This window comes from Epargyreus clarus, unplaced genomic scaffold, assembly GCF_041222505.1.
Source record: "Epargyreus clarus isolate Ecla_fem2 unplaced genomic scaffold, WU_Ecla_fem_2.2 ptg000021l, whole genome shotgun sequence".
NCBI lineage: Eukaryota > Metazoa > Arthropoda > Insecta > Lepidoptera > Hesperiidae > Epargyreus > Epargyreus clarus.
This window is the reverse complement of record NW_027332228.1, coordinates 2,337,901-2,354,826: the sequence shown is the minus strand read 5'-3', so window position 1 is coordinate 2,354,826 and position 16,926 is coordinate 2,337,901. Positions and strand designations below refer to the sequence as shown.

The following is a 16,926-nucleotide window of genomic DNA, read 5'->3' as shown; positions in this document are numbered from 1 at the left end:
AGTATTAATTGTAATTTATGTTGTTACTGTTTAATATTTTTATTACCTGCCCTGCACTGCACAAAAAAGGGCTTAAATAGCTTAGCATTTATAAAGTATTTGTATATTTCATATTTTTGTTTGATAAAACCTAATCAGTTTCCATAGTAGTGGGGCCCTATTTTTTTATTTGCCCCAGGGCCCTTGGTTACCTAGCTACGCCACTGAACTCATCTACAAAGTTTAGCAACATTGAGTGTTGTCAAAGATAATCAAAGTTGTGTAGATATCAAGAACACATGTTTCAAAGCCAAACTCGAAAGTCAAACGTCTATTACGGACAATGAACACATAATAAAACATTTTAAGATCACTATTCATTATTTATGTGAACAATATAAATAGGTTCGCGTCTGAACGCTTACGTTTTTGAAAAGAATTCAGACAATTGTGGTTCTCACAAATAAAAGTTTCATGTAGACGCCGCTAGGGAGGCGCTGGTGTTGCGAGACGCATTGTCTTGATAATTAATGCCCGACTTTAACGCGCACTTCGTTGATCAACTTGCGGATTGTATAGGACGGGTATTGTTGCAAAGCTCCGATTTCCAACCGATGTGTTTGTTGTTTTTGTGAACTTAGATTGCGCATTCTCTGGAAAAATCTGTTTAGGCCGGTTTCAGATTTGTACGGATATTGTTGCGCGTAGGTGATTTGCGCGATAGACTCTAAGCGATGATGAAATCCGTACGAATATGAAAACTTCCTAACTTTTACAAGGATTTATGTAAAATATTGTTTTGGGCCAAAGATTCATTTACATAGTTTGATACAGTATCTTTTATATGATACTTTTTGTGAAACAGAGAAGGAAATTGTAATGAAAGATTTGGCAAGTAAATTATAATGAAGGAAACTATTCTTAACTTGTAGAGATCTCGATTGCCACAATATGTACAAATGTGGTAAAAAAATCACTAACAACAAATAGACTTTGGATCTATTCTGGAAATAGATATTCTAGACATAAAAGATAAGAAAATACATAGGTATTTTCATAGGAAACGAATTGAACCTTAAAATTCGTATATTTTCCTGGAAGTTAAGTAGGTAATGATTAGCATGTCCCCTGTGTCAAGTTCGTGACGTCAAAATATCGTAATCATCCCTCCGACGAAACAAGACGAGTCACAGTCTCTGAACGAATTACGGCAGCAAATGTTTCTCCGTGATTACGCCGTCACTTGTCACTCAAGATGAATATCTTAATGTGAGAACACCAAGAATGCTCTCGAATATGCCGGTTGAATTGACGATGTTGACTCGTCAACTTTGAATCTTTTTAGGTGCGACAATGTTTTTTTTTTTAAATAAGTAGTGTTTATAATAGATTTGTTATAATATTTTCTTCTTCTTGCTTGAACGTTGCTCTATTGTTTGTAGGTTCTGTTCGAAGGACCATATTATTGCAAATAAAATATTGGTGTAAATGGTTCACATATACTTTTATTTTACTTTTAATCATACCCAAAACAGTGGTAATACTGTGGCTAGAAGAAAATAATGATGACGAAAGCATTTCCATTAGGAATCTTTTCATTTTAAACCGTGTTAATTTTCTTAGACCAAGACAATAGGTGATACTTTCCAAGTAAGTACGAGAGTAGATTTGATTTATTCTAAATCCTAAGGTCTTGGTATACCTACAAGCGTTAACACAGGTTCCTGGAAGACAAAACGAAGTTCTACAATTCAATCGTCATAGACTGACCCAGTTTAATGCTTGTCGAACGACTTCGTTAGTTCCTTTAAATATGAAGTTGGAAATTATAGTAGAGAACGAAGCTAAAATGTACAATTTGTACTTGTTTCGTATAGAAACATATGTTTTTATTTTAAATATTTTGTCTTATAAAAATCTCATGTTGAAACTTTATTCCATACTTTTATTATTGTATACTTTTTTCACTTTTGCAATGATTTATTCAATTTTTTTATTGAACAAAACGGCTTTATTGCTTCGGTATATTGCTTTGATAAAACAACGGTCCGGTATGCAACACTTCTTTTGTTTTATTATGCCTTTAGCTCTGACATCGCTGAACGTGGAACCGAAATCATTAGGCAGTTTAGAGAAGGTAACAAAAGACGACAAAATGTCACTTCATATCTTATGCCCTACTTTTAACGTAAGAAACATATTCCCCTTAAGAGCTATTTTCAAGTCATCCGCTGAACAATAGCGGACACCTAGGAGCGTGTCTGGAAGACTGCCCGATTCGTCGTCAGCTATATTTAAACGAGCTTTCTTGGAGCTTTTAACACAAACAATTAATTTGGATAATAATTTAGGGATTTTGTTAATTGTGATTAATTCCCTGTTAAGTGGTTCGAAATTAAAAATGATAAAGGATGCTATCTTTTAGTTTTAAGAGGTAGAGGTAGTTTTTCTAGTAAATAGATGTAGAAGTATATCAGTAACCATTGTAGTAATTCATTGTAGTTAATCATATGTTTTATCGACATACCAGTGCTCTCCGATCCATGGACATCTGGACACGCCTGGTAGTTGAGGAGCAGTCTCGAGTCTTCGGTGCAGCTTTCTATGGATGAAGCTGGGATTTTGCAGTCTCCGTGCCCTCTGAAATTTGTTTTATATAAATATATAACGTATCATTACTGCTATGTGTATAAACAAGAAGATAATGAACATTTTTATGAAGGATCAAAATGCCCGATATGGTTAGTCATCTATACAAAAACATCAAATGGGCTATGATCCTTCCAGTTAGCTGCAGTCGAATGTAGGTCATCTGTACAGACACCTAATGTATTGTGACGTTTATTGTATTTAGGCATCAAGAGGATTTATGGCTAACACGTTTTATTAACGTAAATTAATTATTACCCACTGATTCAATTTCGTTTACAAATGTGATCTAAATATGAATTCAGCCTATTTGTGAATGCAAACAAGAATTCAATTATCCCAATGAACGAGAGAACAAAAAATTCAAAAGTGACGTAATGACACCGAAATTAAGTGCAGATGCGTTCCGGAGCGGTAATGATGTGACACATGTCGCCACAGCGTCCGATCACGGTAATGACTTTTAATTTATCCTGTGCTAATTGACCGAATACGTTGACAATTCGCCGCTGGGAATGGAACAATTATAGGAAAACTAGGTAGTACAATTAATTTATACTGAAATAGTTCAATTTTCGTGTCCACACAGTATCACAGAGAGAATAATTTTTATCAATGTTTTATGAAATTGAAGTTGTTACTTTACAAGTCGTTTACCTGATAGTAAGTGGTCGCTGCCTTTAAGCATATTTCAATAAGCTGCAAATATACTTGATGTTCTACTCGAGCGGGGCCATATTTGTGGGCTACCTTTATGGGCTAAGTTTGAATATCTTTTGTATGTAATCGAAATACAAAAGCATCGTATTCGAAATACTGCAGCAACACTTATTATTAGGCAGAATTGGTTACTGCCATGCATTGTGATCGATCACACTACAAAGGTAGGGGAATATCTCCAGTAGATCACAGACACGTTGCCGTTTTTTGGAACTCCATTGTAACGCCAAAATACAGATATCAACTTTAAAATATATTTACAGAATCTACGTTCAATGAAATATTTTCATTTAGACTTTAGCATTTCAAATGAAGCTTGTTTTTGTCATATTGATAAAACACATATGCAGAACTGATAAAAAATACACGATCGCCGTTGAATAGGAAACAGATTTTCGAAGCGTGGCTGTACAGATTTTTCATTTCGAAATCCACTACGTCCTTAATTACAGTTAGATTGGGATTTTGCTTGCAGATAGAGCTGGGTCAAGGCTCAATGTGAGTGGATGTACATAGAACATAGAACAAGAATTTTTAAACCCTATGGCAATGTGATCATAGTGGTCCACGATGCTGGTTTCAGTTTCATTAACAAAGTTTAAGGTGTAATTTCTGTAATGTTCTTTATCTGGTATGAACAGCAGAGGGAATCCAAGTGGAGGTGAACAATGATTCCAGTCACAGAAAAAAGTGGCAGGCCATTCTCCTATTTTTGCCTTCTAAGTGTTGTATTACACGCTGCTACGTTCTCTTTTGAAAGATATGGTAAGTCTGAGACGATACGAAAAGTTCCACTCAGTCAATATTTTATCCGTAGCCATAGCCAACTATTGTTACTTCTTAATTAATGCAGTAAAAAATAAAATTGAGGATGTAACGAGTAAAACTGATTACTTCATTGAAGTCCGAAGAAGATTATGCAGAATTTATATACGAGTAACACTGCGAATAAAAATACTAATATACCTCCAACCACTTGCCTTTTAAGTGACAGCAACAGCACTTCCATCACAGTTTCATGAATACAGATGGAAGTAAACTACATTAATACTAGTAACGTTACTGTGAATACTGAACTAGGCGCCGCAGCTGTGAATGTTTAACGACACAAATACAGCCCATCCGACATTTTCCATGATATATCGAGATTGGCCGAAAAAAGTACTTTGAAACAAGTTAATTTGTTGACTTTATGTTATATATGAGGAATTTTAATCTAAAGCAATTATTCAATCTGGAAATGGTGGTAGTTGGACTTCTCTCAGGTAGGATCTATAGGTCCTTTAAGTATTTACAGATTTATATCAATGATCTTTTACTCTTAGAAGAAATTTCGAAACTTCAATATCATAACATGTTCACCGCTCCTAGTTATATGTTGGTGGTCGAATTTGATGATTAACTAAGTAATAATACTCTACTACCGCTGCACTAAAACCGTATGTTGAGTTTTCCAAAATCCACGGGAAGGGACGGCGGTCACTGATCATATCCTAGGTCATAAAAGCTACATCAAAAGGTTTTTTTATTATATTTTTTCATCATTACTATATAACAAACGATGGTGCTGGTGGTGAGGCACTGCATACATTGGCACATGGTTTACGAATCACGACATCCTAACTATGAAGCTGCGAACGTGTTAACATTTCTCATTCATATTGAATTGTCCACTAACGCATTTTAATTGCTATTTGTATTGTAGTAGTTTACCCTTACCTATATTAATGAAACTGTAATATAGGTCCGTTTACGCTTCTTTATATGACAACAGTAAACAAATTTAATCTAAATTTTAGCTGTAACAGTTCGTTAGTTCCGCTATTTTAGCTCTTTGTTTAATTTCTTAATACTTAGTTGTTTCACAAGAATGAAGTTCATTGAAGTTCTGGGCAACTTCGAAATTCAGAAATGAACTATGTTTAGAATTTTCTGTGAAACAGAATAGAAAATGAGGATATTCCACAAATGGCTAAAACAACTGACAAGTTGTAGAGTTGGTTAGCTACAAAAATACCGCACATATTAACTATGTCGTACGTATGTTATATACGGATGGCTGATGATGCAGATATGTACCTCGCAGGTTTAATGACTTTCTGTCTAAAAGGAAAACCAAAAAATATTGTTGCTTCTATCTTTAAAGTCATCGTTAACTATATGATATTAACGATGACTGATACTATTCCATGTGTTTTTTCTCAGTATGACAAGGTTGTGTTTTAACCGACGATTCGAGAATCTCGAAGATTTAAACCAAGTTGAAGTGCGAGGTCAGAATTTTATTAATAGATACCATTGATTTTTACAGCTTTGTTGATTTATTAGTAATCAACAAAGCTGTATAAATTAGAAGTAATTTGAAATTTAAGCGATGAAGTAGAATCGTAACTATCAAGGATCTAATACATGATTTATCCAAAGTAAACCACTTAAGTACGTTATGAGTAAAGTTTGGAGCATAATTAATATTGCAGATCATTCAGTCATTCATCTGGCGCCGATCTCCTCGAGTGCCCATTGTAACTTGACATTCTCGGTCACTTCAAAGGCTCCAACTGTGATAATTACCAGATCAGACAAATGACAAAGATGGCCACTAGAAACTTTAAGAAAGACAAGAAAGAAAGAAAGACACGAGATATATGACTAAAAAGAAAAATAAACAAAGATCATTTATAATTATGAAATATTTTTTCATAAGCACTTACTTGTTGACTGTTTTGTCTTCTTAGTGATTACATTCTCTTTGATATTGTTAATGAAAACAAGAGATGGTCTATACGTGTCTAAACACTGGTATCATCTAGTAAGGACGTTAGTATATTATTATTATGTCCTTCTAAATAAAAGCACCTATTTTGTTGGAACATTATAAGCAAATAATTTTCAAAAATGTCGAGATAAGAAACAACAAGATTTTTTATGATTTGTTAACAAAAAAAATTGTAATAATCAAAAGTCAAAATTTATTTTTTGTCATCAATTTGATGAAATATTTTCCAGTGTATAAAGGTAAGTATTTAATAAGCCATCGAACATCTAATTCAGAAGTTCACGAAATAAATCAGTTCAACAGCTTTATGAATAAAGTTTGAAGCGTCATTAATATTGCAGATCATTCAGTCGGCGATTTGGAACCGTTCTCCTCGAAAGGCACGCCATTAACTCAATTGTGACATTCTCGATCGCTTCGACTATGACTATTAGCCTATCAACAATTTTAGATATTACAGGTTTTATACCGTGACAGGTCTTAGATTGTGGAGGTGATGATTTGGGTTTATTATTGTTGAATATTATTAGGCCTATACCTATGCTCCATATCACTAGCTCAGTTTCTAAAAGTATTAATAGCGGACAATAATTTTTACGAGATATCGAAAACTATTTAATAAATGAACTTTTATATTCCAGTACTCAATGAAATAAATCATATATTGCATTTGTCATAAAAATGTCGTATTTAAAACAAAAGAACAAACAGAAAATAAAGACTCAGTTACATAAGCAATATATTTGTCCCGAACTCCAATCAACGGTTCCACATTATTTGAATGCGAAATACCGTCAGCAGATGCCGGTTGCAATTGCACGGGATTTGACTCGATTTGGCAACAAGTGATTCTATCAATTCTCGAGGCATTCCGTGTAAGTCCTTATTGCTTTCGATCTAGGTCTTTACGAGATTCCGTCTAAGACTTTACGGCATTCTCCGTCTTCCGTTGCAATGCCCCTGCATCTTTCATTTTGAACTAAGAGGAATGTAAAGGCCTTTTATTTGATTGTTTATATCGCTGATATTTTGAATGTCCGTCTAGAGTAACAATAATGCTATTTAAATAAATATTCTATGATAAATATTTTGGGACTTAAATATGAACGTTGCACTTTTAACACTAAATCTCTTAAATCATTATTTACGTATGATTCAATGTCTCAAAAAGTAAAAGTAAATTTTATTATTTAACTTCTAATACTAACACATATCTGGATACGTCTTATGTATTACAAATGTTTGATTAAGTAACTTGAAGTGTACTGATACTTCAAGCTATTTAATAGAGACATATGTTCACTGGAACATATATCTCTACCTTGTGACAAATCATTTGGGAGTGAGCGCTAGGCTTTTAGTAGATAGCCTATCCGGAGTCGCAAAGCAAAAATATAAGCAAAATTCCCTTTACATATGGAGGTTCAGCTCTCCTTGGGCGAAATGTGTAAACATTTAAAATTCATGAGCCTTCGCACACTCTGGCCACACTTATCACGCCTTGGTTTACGTTGCGCCAAAATGGATTCAGGGGCGAAAACAATTGAGACATTTCGTGGATTCTGCTTGCGGAAATACTTTTAGGCACTAGTCCATGACAATATCACTAAATTTGTTTAGTGCAAGTTTCTGGATTCTACAGAAAAACATAAATAGGAAAATATAAAAGTCATAAGTTGACGATAAATGGTACAATTGGTGCTCATAATCATGCAAATAAAATCTGAAAATGTTACGAAGGGTTTTTTTTAATTGAACATAGATTTCCATTATAAACTCCAAACAGCAATGTAGCCCTATCTGTAACTGACTCCAGTCTTTCAGCCGTTGTTATTACGCCGCTTTACACAATTATTGTAATGGAGATATAAATGTGGCAGTGGTGTCATGACATAGAGGATTCGGCCTTTAAATAGGCCGAATTCAATCGATTAGGCAATACGACATACTAACAGAGCAAATTCGGCAAAATTTTAATTACTCAAATTGTTTCAAATCTCCATAACCAAAAACAAAATGGCAAAACACTTACAAAAGCGAATTACGGTGGCATAACCAGCAAATTATCTGCTTTTATAATGAAATCGCATTTCATTTAAAATGATTAAACCAGGAATGCGTACACCGACCACAAGCACTAGTCCGGCGTTTATAAATTAAAACAAAAACCACACAGAATTTGTTTACACAGTTAATTTCAGTTTTGGCAAAAAGTAAAATGGTCGTACAAACATTATGTGCTTATTTAGTTTTGGTTAACGGCTTTGGTACATATCTGTAGTTTGCATGGTTAAAATTAAACATAGATTCAATATTTAAGTGAAGTGCAGAACTTAATGATGACTTGACATCATGTAAATTCAATCGCAATTATTGAAATTTTTTCCCTATAAAACTTTATTGAAGAATTAGTAGCTGACACTGATTGTAAATATGTTTTGCTTGGACAAGAAAAGATAACGGTCCAGAATCGGAGTGTTTGTGTATTTTTTATTATTTTTCATAAGCGATATGCCACATAGATAACCCGATGTAAAATAGCCACCAATTTACAACATCAGAGTTGAACCAAATTTAATTGGATACTAGAAAACCTGTTCTAATCTAAACAAAATATCAAGATGAATTGTGTAAACAGCTTAAAATTTAACACTATCATAAATACTCCTAAACATATTGGGTGTAGCGTAATTCGCGAACAAACTTCATAATCCCAGCCGAAACTAGTTCGCAGTAGGTAGGGCAATTGGTTCGACCCGAACTAATCCCAACATCCAACTAAACTAATACTTTCTGACCTTAGCCTATCCGGTATCACTCGCGACTACTAACACTCTACATATCTATTATCTAAATTGTATTTATAAATAAATTGTAAGTCTGTGTGTGGTTTTGAACTAAAATCAATAATTGTTTTTAAATGTTTCACTTTTTGTTATTCCTCAGGGGTAGCAACTAATGTGTGGCCGACCTTAGGTTTATTATAATCTTATCTAGTAGACACTGCTAACAATTAACATCTGTAACAAATACAGGTGATAATTTTTGGCTACTTTGGTACTACTACCGTTAGAAGGACTGCATGCTCGTTTTCTATACCAAAAAAAAATCGGAACTATCTTCGAATCGATATGCTAATACTGTTTATAGAGAAGGCAATAGTAAGGATATTGTTACAGTACCTGTTGTAAGTGAAGGAGAAAGGCCCCTTAAGAGGACAGTCGACTGGCTCGGCGTTCTCCCTGAACATGGAGTAGAGGAGGGCGTCTCCCGTGATGAGGGAGCAGAGATGTGGCAGAGAGTCTCGGCGGTAACAAAAGGCTGCAAAGAGGAATTTTGTTAGCTGAAGTACTCTAGAATAGTACCACTAACTTCTTAAAAATGTTGTTGGAGGAGACAGGATCTTGCATTAGTATTTATAATAGAAGTTGAGTAAAAACTGTATGCTTTGAACGAGGAGACACCATCGGCACATCTACATATTTTTAGCATGAAGCAGTTGTTGCATTTCGGTGGAAGTTTGTGTATGCAAACTGTTTCATACTTACATTTAAGGAGAATATCTTAATTCTATGGAGTAGCAACGCATATATAATTGGTTTCAAATATAATACAGTCCTGTATGGATTTGTTTTGAATTGCCCAAAGACCTTACTATCAGGTGGACTGCATGCTCGTTTTATACTTCAATCTCATATCTAAACCATTTTCTTGCGAAGTTACTATGGCAAAACTCTAGTTTTTCCTTAACTTATTGGCAGTTGATTTTTAAAGGCTATTGGATGTTGTTGATGTTCTTATATACCACTTACTAATTATTGTACTAAACACAAAATATACTTACTTTCTTTATACTGAAGGACATTTGTATGCTTTTCATGCATCACTACACAACGGTAACAGCCTCTCCTGAAACGAACAATAAATATTTATCAAACATTTTTTAAGAAATTTTATTTGTATATAATGGAAGAATATTATCTGCTGGATATTGCTCTTGCTAAAGCTATGGTACATCTAGAGCACTGGCCGACTAAGTTAGTGGGAGGCCCGGGGCAAAAAGTTGAATGGAGGCCCCCAGTCTAAAAAGTTGATTTGATTTTACAAAATTACACATGTCTCATACTTATAATCTGAAGTAACCTTGACCCTTCAAATTAAAAGTTAAGTCCAATTCTCAAAATTTTTATACCTATTAAATGCCCAACAATACTTTCAAACAAATAAATCAACAATAGTAAAAACAATTACGGGCCCTTTATTTGAATTTGAAACTCAATAAGTAAGCGCCATGGTTCCTTGACAAATGCCCTCGTCCCAGCTTTAATCGATCAGCGAAATAGCGCCGTGGGTGACCATGAGTGTTACATTTTGTGGGACAACTGTATTTGTGATATATCCATTTGTGTTAATTAAAAACATCATTACTTAAGATATGTATAAGAAATCGTTGTACTTAAATATGAGTTCCCCTTCAGTACCTTGATTTCCTGTTTTGTTAATGGAAGCATTTAAAAAATTGTTACCGATCTTCAGTCCTGACGTTAAGTTGCACCAATAATAGTTATTAGTAGGATCTATATCAGTAGTATATAGTACGAAATGAACGATGGTCGATCTGTTCCTAAGCTGCATTTAGTTACGTGCATTTAAACTACCTTCTATCAATATAACTGTCTCTGGTTAGCAGACTCGATTGCTACTAAGATAACATAAAAAAAATCAGCGTTATAACTGTTTCAATAGTTTTCCTCAGTCCTACATTTATCGAAGTACACGGTCACCCTACACAGCGCGACTAAAGCCGACAATGACAATTTCGGTTCGTATAATTCCAAGATTAGAAATTATTGCTTCATTTCTTCTGCGATTTGACGAAACGACTAACTCTGCTCGTTTTATTATCCCGAGTTATGTTTCTGAAAATGTCTTGTTATAGTACTTGAAATGATCTTGAGAGGGAGATTATGCTTTAGGTATTCGAGTTGTTCTAAATAAAATAATGGGTGATTATTTGTTAAATTGTTGTAAGAAAGATTTCCGAGTAGCGAATACGCTCGGTACGAGTGCTGGGCGTCATCTGATCAGCACGTATTCACCAGGGTAAGAGGGTAAGTGGCAACTGCCGCCATGGACATATGTTATCAACTCCAGATAATATTACATGAATATTTATCTTACCATACTCTTCAAACCGTATCTGCTGTTATTCAGCAGAAAAAGGCGTGCTATGGTACCTTTTTTTTTTTTTTTTGTCGAGGGGGAAACCTTCAAAAGGTACCCGACAACGTGGGAGCGACGCCGAGTTATGTGGGATTTTTACCGCACTAAAACCCCCCCGGTGGCCGTCCTCTGCGCTGCGTTGAGGGCTCCGGGATCTCCAAAGGAACGCAACCGGAGTCCTCTTAGCGCGTTGCCCCGTCGGGCTCCGCCCAGGTGAGCTTGACGCTCGCCACACCATCTGGTGTATACGACGGTATGCGACCACACATACCGTCGTCCTTCCCGGGGCCGCTGGTCGGGCGGTTCGAGCTCCCACTCTGGCCGCCCGCAACCCCGGAAGCCCCCTTTTAGTCGCCTCTTACGAGAGGCAGGAGATACCATAGCCCTATTCTAGTCCCGGAACTACAGGGACGTGCTATGGTACCTACTCTACACTATATTCTATACTCTACTGTTAATATAACTTTAAAATTGAAATGTAGAGTTAAAAAACTGCCTATATGAAAACTATTTGCTCTATTTACTCACTGTAAAATGTTGAAATAAAAAGCTTCTATAAATAAAACAAGGGAAAAAAGAAATTCGTAAATATTTTTCAGTGCAGAGAAACGGAAATGAGTATTTGTAATTACCTGCGAGTAAATACTAAGAGACCTGTTAATATTGTATGAATCAATTTCTATTTCGCGGAAATCTTTGTAAACTTTTCAAGGAAACATTTCAGGAAGGTATTTTTAAAGAAATATTCATCTATAGACTGTTTTTTCTTTTCGACATACCAATTTAGTCTTTTATTAGCGATGTAAAGTTAGTGTTCTGGATTGACGAATAAAGATGAGATAAAGATATTAATATGATTATGTTTCAAGCAGTTCTTGTAAGCAATAATGCGACCGCCTTCATATGTATCCTAAGAATTGATCCCACGTTGGAATCTTGCCTTTTTTAGCATTTTTAAAGATAGATTTTCGTGGAATCCTATAGTGAAAACCCGGTCTGCGATAAATAATTAAATTAATTTGTAAAAATAACTTTAAAAAAAGACCTCGTTGCGATGACAGTCGGATATGCTTAATACCCCATTTTTGCGAGTTATTTAAAAATAACATTTAATTGGGTTGCCATATGTAAAATGTTTTTGACGTCATGACCCGACACGTACTGGATTAACAAAAATGACAAAAAAAATAATATTCTGGAAAGTTTCAGCAAAATACATACTCGTCAACGATGAGGAATTTGTCGCCCTCTGAGGAGAGGCAGCGGCCCTTGTTGGAGAGGATATCGCCCTCGATCAGGATCGGCTGGATCACGCCCGACTGGAACCAGCGGCCCTGCCACCGCGGCGGGAACGCGCACCCTGGAAACAAAACTAGGTTTTAGAGGTGGTAACTATACCACCGGACCAGAAGTTTGACGCGGACTACCGTGTCAAAGTTCTAGTCCGCTCAGAACTTGTTGCGCGCATGTTTAGTTAGCATATACTCCGTAACGTAATGGCACAATAACGCAGCTATGTATGTATCCGTGGGCGAGAGCGGGCAGCGGACGGGTGCCTTGGGGGGGTACCGCGCTGTCTTCGTCCCGCTAATTTCTACAATTTGCTGTTACGACGCGACTCGTTTCTATATTCAGAGTGGACTAGCAGTTTGGCGCAGACTATACTTGGCTAAGTTTTAAGGGTTGTATTTTTTATGGTAACTAGTCTAGACTGTAAAATTGTGTGTGAAGTTTTATAAGTAGTATAGTCATGGATGTTTACATGGCTAAGTTTTAATGGCTGTTAGATTTTTTTATGATTACCTACATGAGTAAGTTTAAAAGTAGTCTAATTTGTCTTGGTTTTGCCGCGGCGTTGGCACCATCATACATTTTATGCATTTTACCATCACCCCTTAATGTTGTTGAGTTCGGGTTGAAAGTTATAGTAGACAATAGATATTTACACAGGGCCTTTGATTACAATCAAAGGTCATTGAATCTGTCGTCTACGTGTGACACTGTGTGTGTGCACACTCGATAAAAGCAGTATTTTTTACTTTTTACTTAAAAAGAATAAGTTTAAAAAAATGCGAAATATTGTACAATATCGTAAGCACGTTTTCCAAGTAGCGCTTAAACACACGTGTTGCTTGATGATGTTGATAATACTTTATCCACTATCGATGTATTCTGAAAGCGTTTTAATGTAATGAAAACATGAAATATTCAGCCTGAAGGCTCCGCTAGTCCGCAACACGATAACAACTTGCTAAACATAACTTCTATACTTCGGCATATAGATTACTTTAAATATCGAAGCTTTAATATTCCCTTGAAGTGGCTCTTAGATGAAGTAGGTAGACTAATTGATAAGTAGATTTAAACACAAATGTTAAACGTAATATTATTGGTGTAGTTTATACGGACATTTTTTTTATTATAAAATAAACCTTTTTTTTTGTTACCGAGGGGGAAACCTTCAAAAAGTACTCGGTGCCGTCGGAGCGACACAGAGTTATGTGGGATTCTTACCGCACTAAAACCCCCCCGGTGGCCGTCTTCGACGTTGCATACAGGTCTCCGGGATCTTCAAAGGAACGCAACCGGAGTCCTCTTAGCGCGTTGCCCCGTCGGGCTCCGCCCAGGTAAGCTTGATGCTTGCCACAGCGTCTGGTGTATACGATGGTATGCGACCACACATACCGCCGTCCTTCCCGGGGCCGCTGGCTGGGCGGTTTGAGCTCCCACTGTTTCCGCTCGCAACCCCGGAAGCCCCCTTTTAGTTGCCTCTTACAACAGGCAGGAGATAGCCCTATTCTGGTCTCGGAACTATAGGGACATTATAAAATAAACCTAGTTACACAGTTTATGTAACTATGAATTCGAGATGCTTTTCTTAAATGCAATATCTATGTAAATAAATAGTAAATAGGATACCCTGTATAGTTTTTTCTACATATAAACACAAAGACGAGTAAATAAACATACAAACACACTAAAAAATAAAGCACCAAATGGACTTCAAAAGGCCTACATATGCAATATATCATATGTGGCCTATGCACATGTGTACTCACACAGGATTGATGTCCTGTCTGGGGTCGACAACACATGCATTGCAACCTCTGTGGATTAAGTTGGAATGCTTTGTTGTATTTCCTTCATCACACCCATCATACCAGTACACACCAACGCTAATGGGCAATATAATTGTTATAATGCAGAAGTAACCTACACCTAGTAGGTCATCCAACCACGAAACATTCTACCTTCGAAGACGAAGTCCCATTCGAGAAACTTTCCTTCAATTTATCGGTTAAAATAATGATTTCTGATATAAAAGAGATTATTTTTGATGTCCTATTTAACTGAACGCTATTGTGCAGCTATTAAGCGGAGAGGCCACTCCACGATCGAGCGCCCCTTGCAGCCAAATGAATAACTGGGAACTTGACAGCTACCGATGACGTAAGCGGGAATGATCCGGGCATCAATAGGCTTTAATTCCATATTGAATATGGATTAAAATGTGGCACATGTAACATAGTTTGAAATGTTAATTCATTGTAAGGTTGGTTGGATCTCATTTGTCCAGATGTAGTCATAGCTTGAACTGATTCTGACCGAAATCTAGAGACATACAATTCCATAATATATTGGAAACTATCATAGATTTGTAGTTAGAAAAAAATGTACATGTATCTCCTAAGGGACCTAAATATTCAATGAGAGCTTGCATAAGGTACTAAGTGAATACATTTGGGAATGAATAGGCGTGATAAAGTTGAAATTGATCTCAGCTTCTCAATAACTTTGAAATTATTCTATTTTAATTTGAGTTTAAAATATCGGTATGATCCACAGTGAATACTTCTATTTCTCTCTTATATCTCCTGAGAATTTGTAGTTGAGCCTACTTTAAATATAATAGAATATTAAAATCGCTATAAATCACTTATATAATAATATATTTCGAATTGATTTGAAAATGAAATTTTCAAATCGTGAAAATGAGATTTTCAAATCTTATGTATTAAAACAAATGTTATTGAGATGAATGCAACATTAAGTAACACGAAGTCTAAACCCTAAGAGCGTATTTGCTTTATCATTAGATCAGGACATAAATATCATTGTATTTCATTGTCATCGAAGTTCTTTAACTATTCTTTTCAATTAAATCGATTATGTCGAAAAAGTAAAAAAAAATACTTCCAAAATTTGACCCATAGTAACGTGAAATTAATACAAAGCTTGTAAATGTTTAAGTAGACAAATCCTGTTTTATTGTGCATGTTATTGTGGAGCTATTAAGCGATAGAGGTCGCGAGTTGTCGTTTAAAATACAATAAGCACTCGACAATCGAGCGCCTCTTGGAGGCAAATTAATAAAACTAGGAATGACGGAAATGATGTGAACGGGAAATGATCTGAATGATTGTGTGAACCGGTTCAGCTTTTGAATAGGAATCGATTCATGCATCTTTAGAGAAAGAAAGAAAGGAAGGGAAATGAGCTAGTACCACCTGTAGTGAACAAAGCTTAAGGCGTGTAGGTATAACGAAACCACCTTTGACGATGGTAGAACTTTTTATGCTTCGACTCCGATTCCTGTAATACCATCGTTGCACTTATTTCTGCCCCATAAAAATCATTTATAAGAGTCTTTATAATTTAGTTCTTGAGGGTAGCAAAACGTATATGACCAACTTTCAGTGGGACTGCAATTCTATCTTGGCTGGATTTCAGATGTCTAAGGGTCCAGTAACGGTCCTCACACTCCTCACCATCAGATAGAGTACATGCTTATTAACTATTTCTATATTAAGAAAAATGATAAAAATTGCGGTTTTGAATCTAGTTAAGTGGAAGTGTGTAACTGTACTTTTGTAGTTATTAAACAAATAAATATATTAGTTTCTAGCTGCGCTCAGGATTCTACTAAAATCATAAGTGTCCTTCCAAATAACTAAATAAACAAATAAAGATTCAGGTTTATTCAAAGTACAACCGAGTCTCAAACTATTCAGTTTACAAACAGCTGTTACTGCACCGTAGGGTAATGTTAATTACTTAATTTGGTCCTGGGTTCGAGCTCTGGGTCTTGATTTAATAACATTACGATAGCGAGGGACGTTGCTTCCTCATTGCGCTGTAATTTGGGGTACGTAAGGTGTTATTATAACGCGACATTGCGTGAAAATGCACGTGTTTTAAATTTTTAGTCGAGGATTAAAATATTTTACAACTTGTTTAGGTTGATAATACTCAGTTTGGTTGATGTAAGTAGTTGATGGTGCCGGCATTTTAGAAAAAGTAGTATTTGAAAATATAGAAAAGGCTCATGTTCTTATTAAGTACCAAATTATCATACAATTCAGTTGATGGTCGGTGGTCACTGGTTCCAAAGAACACCCATAATCAACCCCATATAAAATAATTAATACATTACTAGAAGGGTTCTACTATCTTCAAAATAATGGATATGAAACCGGAAATCACAGGAAATTTCTATATTTTAAACTATATTGTTATATTTCAAAAATCTAGTCTATTGTAGGTAGCTAAGCGAAATCTAAGTTCGTAAGTCTGCTTCT

General features: G+C 35.6%; 1 protein-coding gene across 8 annotated transcripts in view; it reads right to left on the bottom strand.

Moving 5' to 3' along the window:
* Window positions 1–16,926, bottom strand: part of aus (argus) — a 115,695-nt gene that overhangs the window by 10,174 nt on the left and 88,595 nt on the right. For all 8 annotated transcript variants that reach the window (XM_073084112.1, XM_073084120.1, XM_073084113.1 and 5 more), the window contains exons 3-6: window positions 12,569–12,707; window positions 9,969–10,033; window positions 9,307–9,445; window positions 2,507–2,619 (exon numbers count right to left, since the gene is read on the bottom strand). In XM_073084112.1, coding sequence (XP_072940213.1) covers window positions 2,507–2,619; window positions 9,307–9,445; window positions 9,969–10,033; window positions 12,569–12,707 — 456 coding nt within the window. The remainder of the gene's footprint in view (window positions 1–2,506; window positions 2,620–9,306; window positions 9,446–9,968; window positions 10,034–12,568; window positions 12,708–16,926) is intronic.